The sequence below is a fragment of the Mirounga angustirostris genome, unplaced genomic scaffold (genome assembly GCF_029215605.1).
Source record: "Mirounga angustirostris isolate CCGP_5_RB_7025 unplaced genomic scaffold, mMirAng1.0.hap1 SCAF_8, whole genome shotgun sequence".
NCBI lineage: Eukaryota > Metazoa > Chordata > Mammalia > Carnivora > Phocidae > Mirounga > Mirounga angustirostris.
In genome coordinates this window covers 76,046,829-76,071,931 of record NW_026991716.1, presented here as the reverse complement: position 1 = coordinate 76,071,931, position 25,103 = coordinate 76,046,829, and the positions used below count along the sequence as shown (strand labels likewise).

Below are 25,103 nucleotides of genomic sequence, written 5' to 3'. Positions count from 1 at the left end.
GGTCTTGTTTTTTTATCCAATCTGATACCCTTTGTCTTTTGATTGGGGCATTTAGCCCATTTACATTCAGGGTAACTATTGAAAGATATGAATTTAGTGCCATTGTATTGCCTTTAAGGTGGCTGTTACTGTATATTGTCTCTGTTCCTTTCTGGTCTATGTTACTTTTAGGCTCTTTCCTATTGCTTAGAGGACCCCTTTCAATATTTCTTGTAGGGCTGGTTTGGTGTTTGCAAATTCTTTTAGTTTTTGTTTGTCCTGGAAGCTTTTTGTCTCTCCTTCTATTTTGAATGACAGCCTAGCTGGATATAGTATTCTTGGCTGCATATTTTTCTCATTTAGCACCCTGAATATATCATGCCAGTCCTTTCTTGCCTGCCAACTCTCTGGATAGGTCTGCTGCCAATCTAATATTTCTACCGTTGAAAGTTACAGACCTTTTGTCCTGAGCTGCTTTCAGGATTTTCTCTTTGTCTCTGAGACTTGTGAGTTTTACTATTAGATGTTGGGGTGTTGACCTATTTTTATTGATTTTGAGTGGTGTTTTCTGTGCCTCCTGGATTTTGATGCCTGTTTCCTTCCCCAAATTATGGAAGTTCTTCTCTCCTGTAATTTGCTCCATTATACCTTCTGCCCCTCTCTCTCTTCTTCTGGCATCCGAATTATTCTAATATTGTTTCACTTTATGGTTTCACCTATCTTTTGAATTCTCCCCTTGTGATCCAGTAGGCGTGTATCTCTCTTTTTCTCAGCTTTATTTTCCATCATTTGATCTTCTATATCACTAATTCTCTCTTTTGCCTCATTTATCCTAGCAGTTAGAGCCTCCACATTTTTTATTGCATCTCATTAATAGCCTTTTTGATTTCAACTTGGTTAGATGTTAGTTGTTTTATTTCTCCAGAAAGGGATTCTCCAGTGTCTTTTATGCTTTCTTCAAGCCCAGGTAGTATCTTTATAATCGTTATTTCGAACTCCTGTTCCAACGTCTTACTAATGTCTGAATTGATTAGGTCCCTGGCATTCAATACTGCCTCTTGTTCTTTTTTTTTGAGGTGAGTTTTTCCATCTTGTCATTTTGTCCAGAGTAGAATAGGTGGATGAGAGAACAAAATGCTAAAATGGTAACATCGACCCCAGAAAAATATACACTAAACAAATCAGAAGATTACTGTCCTTTGTTGTTGGATGTCTAGTGCCTTGAAAATTATTGCTTCCTCTATTTTGTCCACATTTGGTTGTTTCAGGCGGGATGGTAAATCTAATTCTTGATTCTCCAGTTTGGTTAGAAGAGGGAATCTGTTTTTCCTTCCTAACTGGATTTTATTAAAAATTTTTAAAAATTTATAATTGTGGTAAAACCACATAACATAAAATTTACTATCTTAACTATTTTTAAGGATACAGTTCAGTAGTGTTAACTATATGCATCTTTTTGTGCAACAGTTCTCCAGAACATTATCTTGTAAAACTAACTCTGTACCTATTAAATAACTTCTCATTACCTGTATGCCTGTGAGAACATCATTCTACTTTCTATTTCTGTGTTTTTTTTTTTTTTTAAAGATTTTATTTATTTATTTGAGACAGAGAGAATGAGAGAGAGAGAGAGCACGAGAGGGGGGAGGGTCAGAGGGAGAAGCAGACTCCCCGCCGAGCAGGGAGCCCGATGCGGGACTCGATCCAGGGACTCCAGGATCATGACCTGAGCCGAAGGCAGTCGCTTAACCAACTGAGCCACCCAGGCGCCCTCTATTTCTGTGTTTTTAACTACTTAGATACCTCATATAAGTGAAGTTATATAGGATTTGCCTTTTTGGTGACTGGCTTATTTTACTTAGCATAGTGTCTTCAAGGTTTATTCATGTTGCAGCATGTGATAGATTTCTTTTCAAGGCTGAATAACATTCTGCTACATCTGTATACCACATTTATTCATTCATTCATCTGTTGATGGATATTTGGGCTGTTCCCACCTATTAGCTGTTGGAATAATGATGTTATAAGCATGGATGTGCAAATACCTCTTCAAAACCCTGCTTTCAGTTCTTGGGATATATACCCAGAGGTGAGATTGCTGGATCCTATGGAGGTACTATTTTTAACTTTTTGATGTAACTGTCACACCACTCTTCATAGTGGTTTTACCATTTTACAGTCCCAGCAACAGTACAGAAGGGTTCCAATTTTCTTAACTAAGTTTTAAGCTGAGGTATTTTATGTTTATCTACTTTTCTGTAACCTAGGGTAATGATGGCAGCTCTGGGGAAGAGGGACATTGTGGTGGGGAGGTCATTTGGGAAGAGCTCAGCCTAGTTTATTGGGTCTTTTGTTAGAATCCCTGGGTTCTGTTCTTTTTAAAAAGCTTTTAGCGAATGTTTTCTTCAGCTAATTGGGAGCCATATATCATTCCAGTAATGCTCAGGTTATTTCTTCAATTCATTGTGGAGTCCAGGAGTGTTTCTTTAGGCACAGAGTATTGTGCTATTTTTATTACTCCAATCAGAAGAGAGAAAAAAAGAAGACAAGAATAACTGCTGAATTTGTTTCTATCTATATTTGAGTGTAATAGTGACAATTATCAAGAATTTGTCAGTTGACAAGTAGGGCTTCTTGGGGTTTAGTGGGCTTGGAGCTGAACCCTGCTGTGCCTTTTTGTTTTACCACAGTCTTGGTAGTTTTCAGTTTTTAATTGTTACTTGTATATTTATTTTTACTTGTTTTGCTTGCTAATAATAAATTTTCCGTTTTGCCATTTTTTAATGTTCAAATAAATACATGTTTTTGCTCATTTCATCAGATAATTTGGGAGAGAAATTCTGTGATGTCTGTTATCTGAACTTGGAAGTTCACTTAATTTCCATCCACACACTTTTGACAATAACAATGAATTGAAACCTGTTTTTGGTGCCATCTTGATTGATGGTTTATAAAATTCTCAGATACAAGTATTTAAGTAAAAATATTTAGTAAACAGTTTAAGATAATAAAGTGTTTCAGTTTATGTCATGTGTTGGGTTCAGGATGATAACCATAAATGTCTGCAGGTTAACAAATACGTATTTGGGAAAGTAATTAATTAATTATAGTTTCTTAACAAAGTATATCTGTCCTACATCACTGTGTTCTTTGTATTTTAGGTGTTTTTTGTGGATTTTCTGTCATGAAATTAGTTAAGAAAAACCCTGCGTAGTTTCCTGGGAAGAATATGAGGAAAGAAAAATAATATTAGGTCAAAATGTATTATTAAGAATTAAAATTTGGGCGCCTGGGTGGCTCAGATGGTTAAGCGTCTGCCTTCGGCTCAGGTCATGGTCCCAGGGTCCTGGGATCGAGTCCCACATCGGGCTCCCTGCTCCTTGGGAGCCTGCTTCTCTCTCTCTCTCTCTCTGTCTCTCATGAATAAATAAATAAAACCTTAAAAAAAAAAAGAATTAAAATTTTATGAAATACTACATTATATACCTATAATCTTTCTTTAAAAAGATTTATTTATTTTAGAGTGTGGGGAAGAGAGAGAGAAAGCAGGGAGAGGGACAGAGGGAGAGAATCTCCAAGCAGACTCACCACTGAGTGTGGAGCCGTGTGTGGGGCTCGATCCCATGACCCATGAGATCACGACCTGAGCCAAAACCAAGAGTCAGGCACTCAAATGACTGAGCCACCTAGGCACCCCTATCTTTTAATAATTTTAAGATAATTCTATGCAGAATTTAAGTTTTTTTTTTTTTTCTTCACTTAATGGCTATATATGTAATATATTCTCTTGTCCTGTTCTGTTTGATCATAGTAGACATGGGACCAAGAAAGACTGCATGGGTTGCATGGGGAATATATTTTACAATAAGGGCACCATTTATACCTACAGATTTTGTGATGTAGTGGCCTATAACAAAATTTAAAGCAATAATGATTTTTTAAAAAAGATTTTATTAATTTCTTTGACAGAGAGAGAGATAGCGAGAGCAGGAACACAAGCAGGGGGAGTGGGAGAGGGAGAAGCAGGCCTCCTGCTGAGCAGGGAGCCCGACTGGGGGCTCGATCCCAGGACCCTGGGGTCATGACCTGAGTCGAAGGCAGACCCTCAACAACTGAGCCACCCAGGTGCCACACAAAATTATTTAAAAAAATATTCTTCATATTTAGAATTTAAAATTTGTAGTTTCTTTATTCTGATAGTTGCTTAGGAACTCAAACATAAAACAAAATATAGCATAGCAATTCAAGTAGAAAAACATAATGAGATATTGTCATATCATTTTACTTCAATACAGAGTAAATTGATGACAGGGAGTTTGGGGATGTTGACAGTCTATTGATTTGATCTGGGTATAAGTGTGTTCATTTTAATGTTTTATCAGGTTGTATATATATGGTTTATGTGCTTTCTTTGTGTATGTTTTATTTGAATCAAATTGAAGAAATTGCCATTAAAGTATGAAGAAACTTAACCTTCTTTTCTCTTTCAAGGAAATGATTATTGACAGAGTAAATGGACAGGCCGTTCCTAGATATTTGATATATGACATAATTAAATTCAATGTAAGTACCTTTAATATAATTTATAAAATAAAAATTGTCCCTGAGATAACAGATAATGTTTTTACAAATAAAAAGTGTTACTGCCTTAGAGAAGTAGGAAAGAAAAATTGTGACTCTAGTTACTCATTTGATACTTTAATAATAATTTTGCACATTCCTTTGTCTTTAGATTTTGTTAGATACTTGAAGTGAGTAAAGAAAGATAGTTTAACTGATAAAATAAGAATTTTTTTTAAGATGGAAACTCTTGGTTTTAGTTATCCTGTACACGATTAAGAAAAGGAGTCCACAGATTTTATTACTATCACTTAAAAAAAAAAAAGAGAGAGAAACTGATTATGGGTATTGAATGTATAACTTGGGGACACAAATATGTTATTCATGAGTACAGGCAGGAAACTTAAAAACAAAATATAAAATTCTGTTATAAATAGATATAAAAAAATAGGAATTATATTTTCTATCCCTTTCCTATAGTTTTAGACAAGCCAAGAATCTGCCTGTTTACGTTTAATTATAGTATCAGTGTCTATTTAGGCGGTACAAGATGACTTCTGTAAATGTGAGAAACTCTTTCAGTAGTGTACATCTATGAAAAGGTATAATCATTCCTCTAGACATGTATTATTCAAATTGCATAGTCATTTAGTATTCAAACTAGACTGAAAGCAATTAAGAATTCTGGAATTAAAAGTGTTTAAGTTTTAGGATTTTGAAGATTTATAACAAAAATTTTTTAAAGTTCCTTTTTGGGTATATATTTTAAATTACAGTATTGAGATTCAGGATTGCATTATTCCACTTTAAAGGCATTTTTTTCCTGAAAATTTTCAATGTACATATTTCATTTTCTGTTGAATTTATAGATTTCAAACAGTTTCCTATTTAAGAGACTCAAGGTCAGAAACCATCAAATTTTAATTTCATCAGTTTGTGATTACTAAATGCCTCAGAAGTAATGCTTTCCAGAATTGGCTTACTCTTATCATAGATCTTGGAATAATGTTCATTGGCCCATAATGAGACATAAAGGGTTGGGGTGGCATTGTTTTGTTGTGAATGTGGGAGTTTTGTCTCCTGTGCCTTTTGACGCTGAGCTCTGCTTTAATATGTGTTCTGTGCAGGTTCACTTCTTAGCCTGGGAACTTTGTCTTTGACAACAGCCTTCTAATTTAAAAAATTATGAAACATTTCAGCGTATACAAAAGTATAGAGAATAATATGAGGAATACACTTGTACTAACCACCAGATTTGTTAAAGCTTAACATTTTGTCATTTTTACTCCACTTTCTTTTTAATAAGAAACAAATCATTACAGATCCAGTAGAAGTTTCTCATGCACACCTCACTTATTCTATTTTTGACCCTCTTACCCAGAAGCAACTTCTACCCTGTATTTGATGTTTATTATTTCCATGAATGTTTTTAATAACCTTACTACCTATGTGTGTGTCCATAAAATATATGTGGTATTGTTGTGCAAGTTCATAGTGTTATATAAATACCGTACTGTACTGTGGTACCGAGCATTTACTCCACATTATTTTGTTGAGATTTTCTGTATTAATACAGATAGGTTTAGTTCATTCCCTTTAATTACTATTGAGTATTGCTTTGTATAAATATACAGAATTTGTCTTTTTTCCTTTTGGTGAACATTTGAGTTTCCATATTTTGCTGTTATACTACTATTAAACAGTTTATATATTCTTGTGTGCATACATCAGAATTTCTCTAGGACAATTCTCATTCTTGGGATGTAAGCACCTGAGGTGTTTTTAAAAGTACAGTTCCTCACCCCTACCTACATCATAGAGATTCTGACTGAATTGGCGACTTCAGGTGTATTTGCTACATTGCTGAATTCCTCTCAGAAGTAGGTGTAACAACTTACTCAGTTGGTATTATCAGAGTTTAAAATTTTTGCTAATTGGATATGTGTGAAATGGCATCTGATCTTGTTTTAATTTGCTTTTCCATTGTTGCTAATGAAGTTAAGCCTGATTCATATGTTCATTTTTACTTGTTTGGATTTTTCTTTTGAGATTTAATTGTAAGTTCGAATAATTTTCTAATTTTTCTATTTGGTTGTCAATCTTCTTAATGTGTAGGAATTATCTTTTCTTCATTCTAATCCTTTTTTGGTTATGTATGTGACAAACAGTATCTTTTGCAAATTAGTATCTATTGATGCACGGGGGAGTTTTTCATTTTCATGAAATCAGCCCTTACTAGACCTTCTCAAAGTTTGTGCTTTTGTGTCTTGTTTAGGAAATTCATCCATATTTTGCTGTAAAAATTATTAAGTTATGCTTTTACTAGGTCTATAATTATTTACTCAGTAAGTATTTGTTGAGTGCCTATTGCCATATTTCACTGATTTTAAAGTCACATTTCCCTCACATTTCTTTTTTTTTTTTTTTTCACATTTCTGATATTAGGATATATTTATAATCGAAAGCATCATATATTTAATTCTTTAATTTACTGAGCCTTTATGATTAACCAGCTTATTTTGAATCACCAAATCAAGGTCACTATTAGAAAAAAATGTTTTGAAAAAATAGTTAAAATCTTTTTAGTTCCCTTAGTTTATTTTGTCCAGCAAGAATTTCATTGATCATCTTTTATATGTCAACTGTTGTTCTAGATATTGGATATACACAGATGAATAAGACATAATTTCTTGCCTTCAGGGAACTCGTAATTCAGTACATTGGCCTCCAAAGAAGGCCATTTCAGCAGTGGGATTTGGGAAGAAAGTAGAACTTTTGTTTATTTTTTGTCTGTTTATTCAATTTTGGTCTGTTTTGTAACATACACAGTTGTACTTGTATGCAGCTCATTAAAAATTAACGTGCATAAATTGTAAGCATTTGTTAGGATATGTACTTAGATTGGGTACAAAATCAAAAGAAATTTGTGGACCATCGATCTTATGGATGAGAAATAAATGTAAAGAAATAATTATAATAGTATAACAACAGTAAAGGTATATTAGAGATACTGGAATATATGAAAGGTACTAGAGAGGTGAGAATATTTCAGTTTAACCAGGGTAAAGTTGACTCATAGAAGTGTGGACTTGCAGATAGAGAAAGTTACATGGATTAATTTTGAAGGATAGAATCATGGAGGTCATGAGCGTTAGAGGTTATTAGTGTACTTGATGTGTGGTGGGATGTGGGACACAGCAAGAAATGTGAATAGATTGTTGAATAGGGGGCCAGGTGACTTGAATAAGGCATTTTAGCTTAGTTCTGGATGTAATAGGGTACTTTTGAAGGGTTTTAGTTAGGGTAATGATAGGATCACACTTTCATTGTTTTGAAAGATAACTCCAATGGCAACATGGGTAGTATTTTGAAGTGAGAAAGAATTCAAAACTAGGAAGCAAGTTAGTTAGTAGTTACTGAGTTCTTTCTGTTGTCTGTTTTCAGTGTTTTAACATCTACCTAACAAATGCTTCCTTTCCTATAGGCAGCATAGATTTGAAGGTGAACTTGCTTTCAATTTTTTCTTGTTGTTTTGATTTGTGTGTGTGTGTGTGTGTGTATACACACACACTGTATATATATATTTTTAAGTGAAAAGTATTTAGGAGAGAATTTAGACTACTTAAGTATTTTTAGACAATTGTTAGACTATTTTTTTAAAAAAACAGACGACTTGCTTATTCCACATTAACTTTATAGGGGTCTGAATTCATCTAATCGGTCAAATAAATAAGCCTAATATTTTAGGTTTTTTAACCTTATTGATGATGTAGGTGACGTGGAAAAGATTACACATGGACTTTGTGATTATTTACTGATGTTTCCTCAATACATACCTTTTGCAAACAGTTGTATGCCTTTGTGTAAAGGGAACATAAACTACCTCGTACCTAGGGCTTACTCGCTTTGTTTTGCTCCTTATTCTTTGCTGAGTGTAAAAATTGTCATCCTTCCAAAAGAAAAGATCCTCCTTAAGGCATATTTAATGTCCACAGCTTAAGCAAATACTGTCACCTACCTATTTGGAAACATTGGGTTGTGTAAATGTTAGTTGAGTAGTATAGATTAGAGAAGAGGAAGAAGAGGAAAAGGTGAGAAAAATTTATGGAAGGGTGTCCAATTGCAAAGTAAAGAAGAGGGGTACTTGATATGAGGTGATGCTACTAATCTGGATGGTTACTGTCACCCAGATGAAATGTTAGAGGCTGTATTATTATATGCCATTAAGATAGGGTAAGCCTCTACCTTCAATTTACAGAAAAAGTCTATGCACTTTTTACTTTATGGTTCGAATCATTTGTACCACATATATGTACCATATTGTATATATACTATATATGGAGAACTTTATTTATAACTATAATTGAGTATATTATGGAGACTTTGTTCTATATTAGTTTTTAGTCGAGCATGTATTTGTCTAATAATTATCTTTTACTTATTGATGTCTGTAAAGCATTAGTGCTTTAAGCAACAAAGTGATTGTGTTGCTTATTCTGATGTGTTATTTGCTTATACTTTCCTGAATTATGTGGATTGTAGTTTTATACAGATTTTACTAATTCATATAATTTTACTAATTCAAATAATAAAATGATTAGTGAGTATATTAGTACTTTAATTCAGATGTGAAAACTTCAGACCAACTTATATTAGAGAAGATTTATGCCACTCTCCCATACTATTTTATGCACTTACAATTTTAAAATAAACAACCGTGTATGTGTTTAGGTGTGTTTAGTGAAATCAGGACTGGCATGTGTGGTTGTGCAGACTGTGCATTGGACAACTCCAAAGGATGCTCTTTACATAGACTGCTATGTATACTGTGACAGCCTTAATAATTATGCTGATAAGATAGTTTTCAGTGTTGAAATTTAAATAATTGTCTCATTTAATTCAGGCACAGCCAGTTGGAGATTGTGATTTTAATATTCGTCTGCAGTGTATAGAAAGAGAAATAATAAGTCCTCGACATGAAAAAATGAAGACTGGGCTCATTGACAAAACACAGGAACCATTTAGTGTCAGAAATAAGCCATTTTTTGACATCTATACTTCAAGAAAGGTAAAATTTTCTAATGAGTACTTACAGTGTGTCATAATTCAGCTTGTGAGAGGAATATGAATGACATTTTACTGCCCAGTTGTCTTGATTTTTTCAGAAATTATTTTAATTGAATATAGCACTATTCTGGACAAACATGTGCAATTCCCAAGTCTTCTCCAGAGTAAGATTCTCAGTGGTAGAAACTTAAACTGGGTTACTTTCTTGTTTCTCATAATAATTTTTGATTCACGGTCTATGTTATGTTTTTTAAAAGGCTATCAACAGTAAAGAATGGTATAGTGTGAAAATCACCTGTTATGCCTTCTGCAGGTCACCAGTGGTTGGTGCATACTCTGATTTAAAAAATTCATTTGCATACACACATATATTGAGAGTTTTATTTCTTCCTGTTATTTTGATACTTAAAATGCTCATACTGAATCTTTTTGGATTGTAGTTTTTTTCACTTAATATTGTGGCTTGGAAATATCTCCAGGTCAGTGCTTAGAGGTTTGCCATTTATTTTTTAACCGCTACATAGTATTTGACAGTAAAAATGTGCATGAAATTATGTTTTGGAGAAGAGTGGCTATGAGAGAATAATATAAGAAGTATAGCAACATATGCAATTATGTGTTTTAAGCTACTTTCTAGTATAATCCCACATGCAAGATGATGTAAATTTTTGTTGTATCTTACCTGCTTCTGCTCATATCCACTCAATTTGGTATTGGCCCTTGCATATAAATTACAACTTATTTGTATTTATAGCTTGAAGGCCAATTAAAAAAGAATTATTTAAATGGATTAATGTGGTTTACAAAATGTTAAGAGTCATGCAGCAAAGTTTCTCTGAAAGTTTCCTATTCATCACTTCAGAAGAATAACTGTTGCCATTAGCACTAACTGTATCCGTCAGAATTTTCCTCTGCATATATAAGCAAATACATTTATTAATATTCTTACCAACCTTATCCAAGAGGTGTTTCTTAACACACTGTTCTATGCTTTGCTTTTTTTTACTTAACAATATATTTCAAGTCCCCTTGCCCTATTGGTATGTAGAGATCATTTTTTTAACAGATGTGCAGATTTCCATCTTACAGTGTACTGTAATTTATTCCATAGCTTAGACGTTTTGAGTTGTTTTTAGTCATTTGGTAGATTTTTATTTATTTGTTTTGCATATGAATATCTGATTGTTTTTGCACCAATTATTGAAGAGACTGTCCTTTTTTCATTGAGTTGCTCTTGCACCTTTATGAAAACTAAGTTGTCATATGTTTGGGTCTTTTTCTAGTGTCTGTTCTATTCCCTTGATTGTGTTTGTCTGTCTTTACACTAGTATCATACTATCTTGATTACTTTTCAAATTAAATCTTGAATGAGACAGGATTATCTTCCAACTTTGTACTTCTTTTTTGAAGTTTTGGTTATTCTAGGCCTCTGCATTTTCATATGAATTTTAGAATAAGCTTGTCAGTATCTACAAAGTGCATGCTGGAATTTGGATTAGAATTGCTTTGAATATATGGGTCAATTTAGGGGGAAGAATTGATACCCTAACAATGTTGAGTTTTCCAGTTCATCAACCTGGTATTTCCCTCCTTTTATTTTAGAGGTCTTTAATTTCTCTCAGACATTTTTGTAGTTTTAAGGATCAGGTTTTACTCATCTGACTTTTTTCAGATTTATTTCATACTGTTTGATATAAATAGTATTTAAAAAAATTTCAGTTTCTAATTGTTGATAATGTATAGTAATACATTGATTTTTGTATATTAATTTTTTTCTTGCAGTCTTGCTAAACTCACTTATTCCTCTACTAGCGTTTTGTAGATTTCATCAGCTCTTCTTACATAGACAAGCATGTCATCTGTGAAAAGGGGGCACTAGAGCCTCTTAATGTTGAATGGAAGTAGTGAGAGTGAACAGCCATATTTGTTCCTTTTCTTTGGAGCAGGAAAAGTTTGTTTTTAACCATTAAGGGTGATGTTACCTGTAGGACTTTAGCAGATGCCTTTTATACAAGATGAGTTTTTAAATTTGAAAGCTGTTGATTTTAGTATGCTAATTTTGTACAGTTCTCACTGTATTTTGTTACTGTTTGTAATAACAGTTGATTCTCTTGGATTTTCTAAGTATTTAATCATATTAAGTATAAATAGACATAGTTTTCCTCTTTAGATTTTTCATACATTAATTTTTCTCTTATCTGATCCAGTTAGGCATGAGTACAGTTTTAAATTCTAGTGATAGTTATAGGAATCCTTGTCTTCTTCTTGATTTGAATAGGAATGCTTCTAGTGATTCTCCAAAGTATAATATATTGCCTTTGAGTCTGGAATCTATTTTATCAGGTTAAACAAGTGTCTGGCTCTATATTTACTGAGTTGTTTTGTTTCTGATAAAGAATAGGTGTTCAGTGTTGTCAAATGGCTTTTTATGTACTATTGGTATAATACTGTTATCTTTTTCTGTTAGATTTGTTTATCTCATGAATTATATGAAAATATATCCTGATATGATAAGCCTTACTTAATCTTAATGTATTGTTGTTATTATTTTTAAAGACTTTATTATTATAATTTCTTTAGAGCAGTTTTAGGTTCACAACTTTTTTTTTTTTAGTTTCAGGTTTTTGTTTAAATCCCATTTAGTTAACATACAGTACAGTGTAATATTAGTTTCAGGTGTAGAATTTAGTGATTCATCACACATACAACACCCAGTGCTCATCACAACAAGTGCCCTTAATACCCATCATCTATTTAACACATTCCCCTGCCCACCTACCCTCCAGCAACCCTCATTTTGTTCTCCATAGTTAAGAGGCTATTTTCTGATTTGCTTCCCTGCCCCCCATGTTCATTTGTTTTGTTTCTTAAATTCCACATCCAAGTGAAGTCATATGGTATTTGTCTTTCTCTGACTTAATTCGCTTAGCATGATACTCTCTAGTTCCATCCACGTCATTGCAAATGGCAAGATTTCATTCTTTTTAATGGCTGAATAATACTCCATTGTATATATATACTACATCTTCTTTATCCATTTGTTAGTCAGTGGACAGCTGGGCTGTTTCCATAATTTGGCTATTGTTGATAATGCTGCTATAAACATTGGGGTGCATGTATCCCTTTAAATCAGTATTTTTGTATCCTTTGTGTAAATACCTAGTAGTGCAATAGCTGGATCCTAGGGTAGTTTTATTTTTAACTTTTTGAGGAACCTCCACACTGTTTTCCAGAGTGGCTATACCAGTTTGCATTCCCACCAACAGTGCAAGAGGGTTCCCCTTTATCGGCATACTTGCCAACATTTGTTGTTTGCTGTGTTGTTAATTTTAGCCATTCTGACAGGTGTGATGTGTTGTCTCATTGTAATTTTGAATTGTATTTCTCTGATGATGAGTGATGTTGAGCATCTTTTCATGTGTCTGTTAGCCATCTGTATGTCTTCTTTGGAAAAACGTCTAGTCATGTCTTCTGCCCATTTTTTAACCGGATTATTTGTTTTTTTGAGTTTAATAAGTTCTTTATATATTTTGGATACTGACCATTTATCAGATAATGTCATTTACAAATATCTTCTCCCATTCTGAAGGTTGCCTTTTAGTTTTGTTGATTGTTTCCTTTGCCATACAGAGGCTTTTTATCTTGATGAAGTCCCAATAATTCATTTTTGTTTTTGTTTCCCTTGCTTCAGGAGATGTAGCTAGTAAGAAGTTGGTATGGCCTATGTCAGAGAGGTTACTGCCTGTGTTTTCTTTCAGGATTTTGATGGTTCCTGTTTCACGTTTATGTCTTTCATCCATTTTGAATTTATTTTAGTATACGGTGTAGGAAAGTGGTTCAGTTTCATTCTTCTGCATGTTGCCGTCCAGGTTCCCAACACCATTTGTTGAAGTGACTGTATTTTTTCCATTGGATATTCTTTCCTGCTTTGTCAAAGATTAGTTGATCATGCAGTTGTGGGTCCATTTTTGGGTTTTCTGTTCTGTTCCATTGATCTATGTGTCTGTTTTTGTGCCATTACTGTACTGTCTTGATCACTACAACTTTGTATTATAACTTGAAGTCCAGAGTTGTGATGCCTCCAGCTTTGCTTTTCTTTTTCAAGATTACTTTGGCTATTTGGGGTCTTTTGTGGTTCCATACAAATTTTAGGATTGTTTGTTCTAGCTCTGTGGAAAATGCTGGTGGTATTTTATAGGGCTTGCATGAAATGTATAGATTGCTTTGGGTAGTATAGACATTTTAACAATGTTTGTTCTTCCAATCCATGAGCATGGAATGTTTTCCCATTTCTTTATGTCATCTTCAGTTTCTTTCATAAGTGTTCTTCTATAGTTTTCAGAGTACAGGTATTTTACCTCTTTGGTTAGGTTTATTCATAGGTATCTTATGGTTTTTGGTGCAGTTGTAAATGGGGTCGATTCCTTGACTTCTCTTTCTGCTGCTTCATTACTGGTATATAGAAATACAACAGATTTCTATATGTTGATTTGTATCATGAGACTTTACTGAATTTGTTTATCAGATCTAACCGTTTTTTGGTGCAGTGTTTTGGGTTTTCTACATAGACTACTATGTCATCTGCAAATAATGAAAATTGGACTTCTTCCTTGCTGATGTGGATGCCTTTGATTTCTTTTTGTTGTCTGATTGCTGAAGCTAGGACGTCCAGTACTGTGTTAAATAACAGTGGGGAGAGTGGACATCCCTGTCTTCTTCCTGACCTTAGAGGGTCTTTCCCCATTGAGGCTGATACTAGCTGTGGGCCTTCGTATATGGCCTTTATGATGTTGAGGTATGTTCCCTCTATCCCTACCTTGTTGAGGTTTTTATCAGAAAGTTTCCCAAACAAAAACTAAAGGAGTTTGTGACCACTAAACCAGCCCTGCAAGAAATATTAAAGGGCACCTTTTGAGTGGGAAAGAAAGACCAAAAGCAACAAAGACTAGAAAGGAACAGAGAAAATCTCCAGAAACAATGACAAAACAAGTAATGAAATGGCATTAAATTCAGATCAGTAATTACTCTGAATGTAAATGGACTAAATGCTCCAATCAAAATACAGAGGGTGTCAGAATGGATAAAACAAATAAGACCCATCTACATGCTGCCTCCAGGGGACTCATTTTAGACCTACAGACACCCGTAGATTGAAAATGAGGGGATGGAGAAATATTTACCATGCAAATGGATGGCAAAGGAAAGCCTGAGTAGCAATACTTATATCAGACAAACCACTTTTTTTTTTTGGTCAGAGAGAGAGAGCACAAGCAGGGGGAGCAGCAGGCAGAGCAGGTAGAAGGAGAAGCAGGCTCCCTGCCAAGCAAGGAGCCCAATGTGGGACTCGATCCCAGGACCCTGGGATCATGACCTGAGCCGAAGGCAGACGCTTAACCGACTGAGCCACCCTGGTGTCCCGACAAACCACATTTTAAACAAAATGCTATAACAAGAGATGAAGAAGGGCACTATATCATAATAAAGGGGTCTATCCAACAAGAAAATCCAACAATTGGAAATATTTATGCCCCCAACTTGGGAGCACCCAAATATATAAAATAATTAATAATAAACATAATGGAACTCACTGATAAAAATGCAGTAATAGTAGGGGACTTTAACACCCCACTTATAGCAATGGACAGATCTAAGCAGAATATCAACAAGGAAACAATGGCTTTGAATGACACATTGGGCCAGATGGACTTAACAGATATATTCAGAACATTTCATCCTAAAGCAGCAGAATACACATTCTCTTTTGAGTGCACATGGGACATTTCTCCAAAAGAGATCACATACTAGGTCACAAATCAGGCCTCAACAAGCACAAAAAGATTGAGATCATACCTAGTGCATATTTTCCGACAAGGCTATGAAACTTGAAGTCAACCACAAAAAAATTTGAAAGACCACAAATACGTGGAGACCAAAGAGTATCCTACTAGAGAATGAATGGGTCAAGTAGGAAATTAAAGAAGAAATTTAAAAATACATGGAAACAAATGAAAATGAAAATACAGGGCACCTGGGTGGCTCAGTCGTTAAGCGTCTGCCTTCGGCTCAGGTCATGATCCCAGGGTCCTGGGATCGAGTCCCACATCGGGCTCCCTGCTCTGCGGGAAGCCTGCTTCTCCCTCTGCCTCTCTCTCTCTCTCTCTCTCTCTCTCTCTCTCTCTCTGTCTCTCATGAATAAATAAATAAAATCTTAAAAAAAAAAAAAAGAAAATACACTGGTCCAAAAACTTTGTGATGCAGCAAAAATGGTTATAAGAGGGAAGTATATAGCAATACAGGCCTACCTTAAGAAGCAAGAAAAATCTCAAATACATAACCTAACCTTACACCTAAAGGAGCTAGAAAAAGAACAACAAATGAAGCCTAAAGCCAGCAGAAGAAGGGAAATAATAAAGATTAGAGCAGAAATCAATGAAATAGAAACAAACAAAAAACAGTAGAACAGATCAGTGACACCAGGAGCTAGTTTTTTAAAGAATTAATAAAATTTGATGAACCCCCCTATACAGACTTATGAAAAAGAAAAGAGAAAGGATCCCAATAAATAAAACCACGAATGAGAAAGGAGAGATCACAACCAACACCACAGAAATACAAATGACTATAAGAGAGTATTATGAAAAATTAAATGCTAACAAACTGGGTAATCTGGAAGAAATGGATAAATTCCTAGAACCATATAAACTACAAAATCTGAAACAGGAAGAAATAGAAAACTCAAACAAACCAATAACCAGCAAAGAAATTGAATCCATAATCAAAAATCTCCCAACAAGCAAAAGTCCAGGGCCAGATGGCTTCTCAAGGGAATTCTACCAAACAGTTAAAGAAAGGTTAATACCTATTTTTCCTCAAAGTGTTCCAAAAAGTGGAAGGAAAACTTCCAAACTTTCTATGAGGCCAGTATTACCTTGATTCCAAAACCAAAGACCCCACTGAAAAGGAGAATTACAAGCCAGTGTCCCTGATGAACATGGATGCAAAAATTCTCACCAAGATACTAGCCAATAGGATCCAACAGTACATTAAAATGATTATTCACCATGACCAAGTGGGATTTATTCCTGGGCTACAAGGGTGGTTCTACATCTGCAAATCAATCAACCTTATATACCACATAATAAAAGAAAGGATAAGAACCATATAATCCTCTCAACAGATGCAGAAAAAGCTTTTGACAAAGTATAGTATCCATTCTTTTTTTTTTTTTTTAAGATTTTATTTATTTACTTGATAGAGAGGAAGAGCACGCAGGGGGCAGTGGGAGAGGGAGAAGCAGGCTCTCCGCTGAGCAGAGAGCCCGATGCTTAGGCTTTATCCCAGGACCCAGGGATCATGACCTGAGCTGAAGGCAGATGCTTAACCGACTGAACCACCCAGGTGCCCTGTCTGGGAAACTCTCTATCTCTTCTATTCTGAATGACAGCCTTGCTGGATAGAGTATTTTTGGTACGTATTTTTTCCCATTCAGCTTGTTGAATATATCATGCCATCGTCTCTGGCTTGCCAAGTTTCTGTGGGTAGATCTGCTGCTAACCTTATTTGTCTTCCCTTGTAAGTTAGGGACATTTGTCTTTCTGCTTTTAGGATTTTTTTCTTTATGTATGTATTTTGCAATTTAACTACAGTATATATTGGTGTTGGCCTGCTTTTGTTGGTTTTGATGGGAGTTCTCTGTGCTTCCTGTTTCCTTCTCTAGCACCTATAATTTCCTCAAGTAAATCTTTTGCCTCCTTTACCCTCTCTTCTTTTGGGACTCTTATAATATGAATGTTACTATGTTTTATGGAGTTGCTGAGTTTCCTGTCTAGATTGATCCAATATTGTTCTTTCCCGCTTCTTTTCAGCTTCATTATTTTCCATAATTTTATATTCTATATCACTTATTTGTTCCTCTGATTCTTCCATCCTTGTGGCGTTATATCCAGGGGGTTTCAAATTGTGTTTATTGCATTTTTCATTGGGCCTGACTGGTTTTTAGGTCTTTTATCTCTGTGGTGAAGGACCCTGGTATCTTTTATGCTTTTCTCAAGCCCAGCTAGTATCCTTATGATTGTTCCTTTAAATTCTGGATCAGGCATATTAATTCTGTCTGTTTCAATTAGATCCCAGGCTCTGACCTTTTCTTGTTCTTTCTTTTGAGATGAATTCCTCTGTCTTAGCATTTTGTCTAGGTCTGTGTCTTCTTCAGTGTGTTAGGAAAGAAGAGGTCATATGCTGTCCAGGGTCTTGTGCTTCAGGAAGGGTCTCTGGCGTATGCTGTGTGCACTCTGCTGCTGTGTTTTTACTGCTCTTCCCCTCAGACCAGTCATCTGCAGAGTTTCTCCTTGCCTGCACTGTGGAGTGTTTGGACGTTGGCCAGAGTGTGGCAGATTTTAACTAGGTGTGCCCTGGTCTATTTGTTAAAAGAGACCTGATACTGTTTCCACTAGAGCTGAAGCTTTGCAGAACTCTGTGGTCAGTAGACGTGGTGCCTGCTGCGGTTTGTGCTGGTCTTCTGGGGGAGGGGCCTGCTGCACTGGTTCTCAGGCATACTTGCCCAAGAAAAGCAGCACCAACTGACTGCAGGGGGGCAGGGCTTGGTGTAAGCCGGTTAGGCCACCAGTGTTGGCACTGTGCTGCTCACTGAAGTTAGTTTCTGCTGAGGGGCAGGGGAGAGAAATGGCACCTGCCGGGTTTCCCAGATGCACTCCAAGAAGGGGGAACCATCTCTTTCAGTGCGTCCCAGGGGATCCTCAGATCTTGCCATCTGCTCCTGGGCTCTCTGCGCTCCTTCTCCACAGGAGCACTGCAACACCCACTGGGCTCCACACCGGCCTTGCCATAGATTTCTACAACTCCAGTCTTTGAGCGCTGCTGGTTGTAAAAAGTCACAAAAATCAGCCCCTCTTGTTTTCCCAGTCACTGTCTTCTGATTTTTGTAAAGTCTTTTTAGTTTTGCCTTTTCCAGAATGTCATATAGTAGGAATCACACTATTTTATTTATCTATTTTTAATTAATTATTTTATTTTATTTTTTTAAAGATTTTATTTATTCATTTGACAGAGAGACACAGCGAGAGAGGGAACACAAGCAGGGGCAGTGGGAGAGGGAGAAGCAGGCTTCCTGCATAGCAGGAGCCCAATGCGAGGCTCAATCCCAGGACCCTGGGATCATGACCTGAGCCGAAGGCAGACGCTCAACTACTGAGCCACCCAGGTGCCCCTGTTTTTTTTTTTTTTTTTTTTAAAGATTTCAGTTTTAAGTAATCTCTACCCCTCAACATGGGGCTTGAACTTAGAATCCTGAGATCAAGAGTTACATGTTCTACTGACTGAGCCAGCCAGGTGCCCTTTATTTTATTTTTTGGATCACACTATTTTAGATTGGTTTCTTTCACTTAGTAATGTGCCTTTAAATTTCTCCCTTGTCTTTTTCATGGCTTAATAGTTCATTTGTTCTTAGTGCTGAGTAATATTACATTGTTTGGATGTGCCACCTTTTATTTATCTATTCACTTACTGAAGGACATCTTGGTTGCTTCCAAGTTTTGGCAATTATGAATAAAGCTGCTATAAACACCCATGTGCAGGTTTCGTGTGGACATAAGTTTTCAGCTTCTTTGGGTAAATACCAAGGAGCACAATAGCTGGGTCATATGGTAAGAGTATGTTTAGTTTTGTGATAAACCACCAAACTGTTTTCCAAAGTGGCTGTACCATTTTGTGTTCCCACCAGCAAAGAATGAGACTTCCTGTTGTTCTGCATCCTTCTCAGCATTTGGTGATGTCAGTGTTTTAGATTTTGGCCATTCTAATAGGTGTATAGTGGTATCTTACTATTTTTGTTACCCTGATATATGATGTGGAGTATCTTTTCATATGCTTATTTTTCATCTCTATATCTTCTTTGATGAGATATCTGTTAAGGTCTGTGACCTATTTTTAATTAAGTTGTTCATTTTGGTATTAAGAGTCTTTGGATATTTTGGATAAGAGTCCTTATTAGATGTGTTTTTTCAAATATTTTTTTCCAATATGTGGTTTGTCTTCTCATTCTCTTGACATTGTCTTTCACAGAACATAAGTTTGTAATTTTAACAAAGTCCTGTTCATCAGTTATTTCTTTCATGGATCATATCTTTGGTATTTTATCTAAAAAGGCATCACCATACTGAACGTTGTCTAGGTTTTTCCCTATGTTATTTTTTAGGAGTTTCATAGTTCTACTTTTTATTACATTTAGGTCTGTGATTTATTTTGAGTTAATTTTTGTGTAGGGCATAAGGTCTGTGTCTAGATTCATTTTTTGGCATATGATACTAAGTTGTTCTAGCGCCACCAACTGTCTTTGCTCCATTGTATTGGCTTTGCTCCTTTGTCATAGATCAATTGACTATATTTATGTGGGTCTGTTTCTAGGTTCTGTATTTTGTTCTACTGATCTGTTTGTCTATTCATTTGCTAATACTACACTGTCTTGATTACTGTATCTTTGTAGTAAATCTTAAAAAGTCAGGTAGTATCAGGTCTCCAACTTTGTTTCTTTCTTTTCAATATTATGTTGGTTGTTCTGGGTCTTTTGCCTCTCCATATAAACTTTAGAGTCAGTTTGCCAGTATCCACAAAATAATTTGCTGGCATTTTGATTGGGATTGCATTGAATCTATAGATCAAGTTGGGAAGAACTGACTTTTTGGCATTATTGAGTCTTCCTATTCATGAACATGGAATATCTCTCCATAATATATTATTTTTAAAAGATGTACTGCCCAGTTTTTTTCTAACATTTTATTTAGGATTTTTGCATTGATGTTCATAAATGATCCTGTTCTGTAAATCTTTGGTTAACTTTTACTTCAATGTTATACTTGCTTCATAAAAAGAATGTAAGGCTTTCTTTCTTTTTTTCTTTCTTTTTTTGACTATGTTCCGGAGTAGTTTTAATAGCATTGGAATTGCCTAGTTTTGATGGGTTTTGTGGAATTTTCCCATGAAACTATTTGGGTCCTAGTGTTTTGTGGTTGGGTTAACAGATATATTGGACTTCCTCTACTTCTGTGAAAATTAGTTTGTTTAGATTTTCTCTCTCTTCTGGAGTCTGTTTTGGTAAATTATCATTCTTTGTAAAATACCCATTTTATTAATATTTTAAAGTGATTTGTATAGAGTTGAGGAAAGTAATTAATTATAAGACTTTAAATTTGTTTTTGTGGTTATTTCCTCTCAGGATTTATTAGTTGAATATTTGTTTCTTTGCTTTTTTCTTAATAATGGTGGCTATTTTAAGTTTTTCCTCTCCACAATAAATCAGCTTTCACTTACTGATTTCTGCTCTTTTCCTAAGTAAAACCTACTTTTATTTTTATTAATCTTGGTTTGTAGCTCTCTTATTGTCCTTTACTGGCTTTTTTTTTTTAAGATTTATTTACTTATTTTAGAGAGCATGCATGTGCGAGTGGGAGGAGGGGCAGAGGGAGAGGGAGAATCTTAAACAGAGGGAGAATCTTAAGCAGGTTCCACGCCCAGCACAGAGCCTGACGTGGGGCTTGATCTCATGACTCATGATACCTGAGCTGAAACAAAAAGTCAGTTGCTTAACTGACTGAGCCACCCAGGTACCCCGTCCTTTATTAACTTTTTGAGTTTGGGCACTGAATTCATTGATTCTCATTCTTTTCTTACAGATATTAGTGCTTAAAATTTCCTCTGAGCTTGCCATAGTCTGATAACTAGAATATGATATTGGGTAACTTTTGTCATGTTTTTAAGAATTTTGCAATATTGGTTTATTTTTTGTTCTTTTAATGCTTGTTAAAGAGTTTTGAATTTCAAGGTGGAAGTCTTTTTATTTTCTGAACTTGTTATTTTAAATTTTATTGTATTAATGCAAGAATATTATCTGTATTTTTCTACCTTTTGGAACTTATTATAAGGTGTTATTAATTCTTTGGACTGTTTCTTAGACCCTTCAAAAGATGTTATTTTTATAATTTCAGGGTAAAGATTTTGATATGTGTCAATCAGATTTACCTTCCTAATTATGTTTTTGATTTTAGTCTGTATATTCATACTTATTTTTGGTTCAGTTGATCTGTTACAGACTAAATGAGGGGAATGAAAGCCTCCTAATACTAGTGTCTGTTTGTTTAAGTATAATGTCTTCTAAAGTTTCTTCATGAATATTTATACTATAAATACAGTGCTTTTTGGTGATGATAAATTCACAATTATTTATTCATTTGGATTTATCTTCCTTAGACTTATAAACTTTTTTTTGTACTTGTTTAATCTTTGTTTTTGTCTTGACTTTTAAGATTGCGACTAATACTGTGAGCCTTATTTCTTTTTGTTTGTATTTGCCTTTGTCCATCTTACCATTTAAAAGGTTTTTTGAATCATATTATTTTAGGTATGTGCTTTGTATACAGTGAAGTTTGTTTTCCTTTGTGATCCACACTGTAGCACTTCTATTATTTAGAATTTTAAACAGCTTTATTGAGATGTAATTGCATATCATATAATCTACTCATTGAAAATGTACAATTTCAGTGAATTCAATTTAGTGCAGTTCAGAGTTGTGTGATCACTACCACAATCAACTTTAGAACATTTTCCATCACCTGCAGAAGAAACTCTGTACTTGTTAGCATCCATTCCCTAATTCTTCCAAACTTTTAGCCTTTGGCAGCCACCAGGCTACTTTCTGTCTCTGTAGATTTGCCTATTTTGGACATTTCATAGAAACAGAATCATTCAGTATTTGGTGTTTTGTGACTGGCTTCTTTTACATAGCCTAATGTTTTTAAGGTTCATCCATGTTGTAGCATGTATCAATATTCCATTCCTTATTATGGCTGAATAATATTTTATTATATGAATATATAACATTTTGTTTATCTATTCTTCAGTTGATGGGTACTTTTAGTTGTTTATCCTTTTTGGTTATTATGAATAATGCTGCAACAAACATTTCTGTCCAAGTTCTTATGTGGACATGTGTTTAACTCTTTTATTTTTTAAAGTGATGATTTATTCCATTTACATTTATCCATGTGATAGTTACGTTGGGTATCAGTGCTGTCATTGTGTTATGTTTTCTATTTTCATAGTTTACCACAAGTCTTTCATTCTGCTGTTAAAATGTGTGTGGGTGCATGTGTTTCTGGTTTTCTGGTATTTGGATGGTCTGTATTTTGTTTTAGTGTTTAATTTCATAATTATATCTTTCTATGATATCTTCAGTTTTGTATTTCTTTATTACCTAGTAAATCCCTGCCTGTGCATAATGTCTTTGCTCTTTTACTCCCATTTTTCTAGTATTAGCTTTTAATGAATAATATTATTTTCCTACTGTAAAATATACTTCTACTACTTGATTTGTTTCAATTAGCAATAATCGCACCTCGGATAAACCTCATTGGCTACGATACTGCCACTGCGCAAAGCTCTACTACTTGATTTGTTAACATTAAATTGCAGACTTGGAGTCCCATCCCATCATTTCTCCCTTTTTTCCTTTCAGTTTTTATTTATATTATTTTCATATTATTGGGATAGTTGATATTTACACTCTGTTCTTTCCTTCTAATCCCCACATTTATTTTATTTTACAGCTAATTATGCTTTACTGCTTTGATAACAGTACTCCTTTTCCCATTCTTGCTTGGCTGAAGTTTATCTCTTAGTGGTTTTCTCAAGAATATTTCATGAGAACAGTGGTCCCTTAGTTCTTGCATGTTCATTCAAAAGTGTTTGCTTATTGTAACCTTTATTTTTGAAGGGTCGTTTGGAGGAATATAAAACTCTGGCTCACACTTAACCTTTGAGTGTCCCACTGTCTTGTAATATTTAACGTTGTTGTGAAGCAATAAGATGCCATCTGATTTTTTGTGGGTTTTTCCCTCCATTTTAATTAATCTTTTTGTTCCTTTGCTCAAAAGATTATTTCTTCATCTTTAAAGTTCACTAATTTCCTAGATATGTCTTGGAGTTGACTGTTCTAGGTCAGTTTTCTCTGGCACTTATGCCCTTCTTAATATGCAGATTCAAGTTTTAAGTTTTCTTAGCTTTTATCTGTAAATATTTGTGATGTATTGATTGGTTTTTCTTGTTGGACATTTTGGCTGTATTCATATTGTTCCATCTTCCAAAGCAGCAATTCTCAGACTTTAGTGAGCATCTGAATTATTTGGAGGGCTTGTTAAAGCAGACTGTTGGGTTCCATTCCCAGATTTTCTGAGTCTGGTAAGTCTCTGGTGGTGTGAAAATTTGCACTGCCTCCCAAATTCTCAAGTGAAGCTGCAGCTGCAGCTGCAGCTGCTTGTCCAGGGACCCTACTTTGAGAACCATTGCTCTAAATCTAATATTGATGCCCTGACCCTTCTAAATTATTTTTCCTTTGTTTTGTTTCATTTTGTTGTGTCCTTTAAATCTATATTCTTTTGCTCCTTGTTCTATATTATTATATATTCTCTATATTCCTTCATTTCTGTATGATGATTTTTCCCTTGAACTATTTTCCTGTGTTTTGTCATTTTTATACCCCTTTTCATTTGTTCTGCCATCTTTTTCCTTGAATCTTTATATTTCTGCTTTGTTGGTCTTTATAGCAGTGACAGTTTTATTAATTTTTAAGAAGTCATGATAAAGTGTAAATTGTCACCTGTGTAGGGCAGTATTTTTTGGTCAAGTTTGCACTGTTAGTATTACATTTCTACCTCTTTCATTCAATACTTTTGTATTGATGCTGTGTCAGATCCCTTAATATTACCCATATCTAAGAAATTAGATATGCTTGGATCACTTATTTGCACAAGGTTGCTGTGGGAGGAGAGTACAGATTATATTACCCAAAGCTTTACTTTGGCCGTACTTGTTCACAGTCAAGCTTGTTCTAGACGTATGCCTTTTCTGTGTGATTCTTTTAAGTAGAACCACTGAATACGTTGTTCTAAACTCGTCTGGGAGCTGGAGTGCTTCTGTCTCTTAACACTTTTTATTTGGTTTCTGTACTCAGTATTTCAAACATTGAAATTCACTTTTGCACTTAAGGGCAAGCCATTTACTTTCAGGGAGTGTATTTTTATGCACAGTTTCTGGAATCTGCTGCTAGTTCTTCTAGCCACACTCTGAACTTTCCTTTAGCCCCCTTTCTCTTGGATTCTAGCTACTTTTTGTAGTCTACATTTGTGTTTTAGAGTCTGTGGATTAATATTTGCCTCTGAGTTTTGCTGAAAACTTGAGTTACTTAAAGTTTCTTGGAGAAATAAAATCACACGTAGAAATCTTTTTGCTGAGATGATTTACAGGAGGAGAAGGAGAGAACTGCATCAGTGTTCATGCTGCAACCTCAGGGAAATAATTTGAAAGCCTTTGGTTTGATTAAAGCACTGGGCAGTTTTATGGGTTTTGTTAGAGATGACATTAAGCTCTCTTAATAAGATTTATTTTTGACTAAAGAAGTGTAAACAGAATCACAGTTCCAGTTTCTTTGTGGA

The 25,103-nt window shown here is 34.8% G+C and overlaps 1 protein-coding gene and 1 non-coding gene across 5 annotated transcripts in view; one reads left to right on the top strand and one right to left on the bottom strand.

Moving 5' to 3' along the window:
* The window catches only part of RNGTT (RNA guanylyltransferase and 5'-phosphatase), a 320,109-nt gene that overhangs the window by 102,918 nt on the left and 192,088 nt on the right, over positions 1-25,103 (top strand). For 2 of the 4 annotated variants that reach the window (XM_045867220.3, XM_064597860.1), the window contains 2 exons: positions 4,471-4,542; positions 9,443-9,607. The exons of 1 other annotated variant lie outside the window; for it this stretch is intronic. In XM_045867220.3, the coding sequence (XP_045723176.1) occupies positions 4,471-4,542; positions 9,443-9,607 (237 nt within the window). The remainder of the gene's footprint in view (positions 1-4,470; positions 4,543-9,442; positions 9,608-25,103) is intronic. One more of the 4 variants, XM_064597859.1, reaches the window with a different exon arrangement.
* Positions 22,919-23,053, bottom strand: LOC123838115 (U4 spliceosomal RNA). The gene has a single exon (XR_006789433.1). It is a non-coding gene; the product is annotated as a U4 spliceosomal RNA (small nuclear RNA).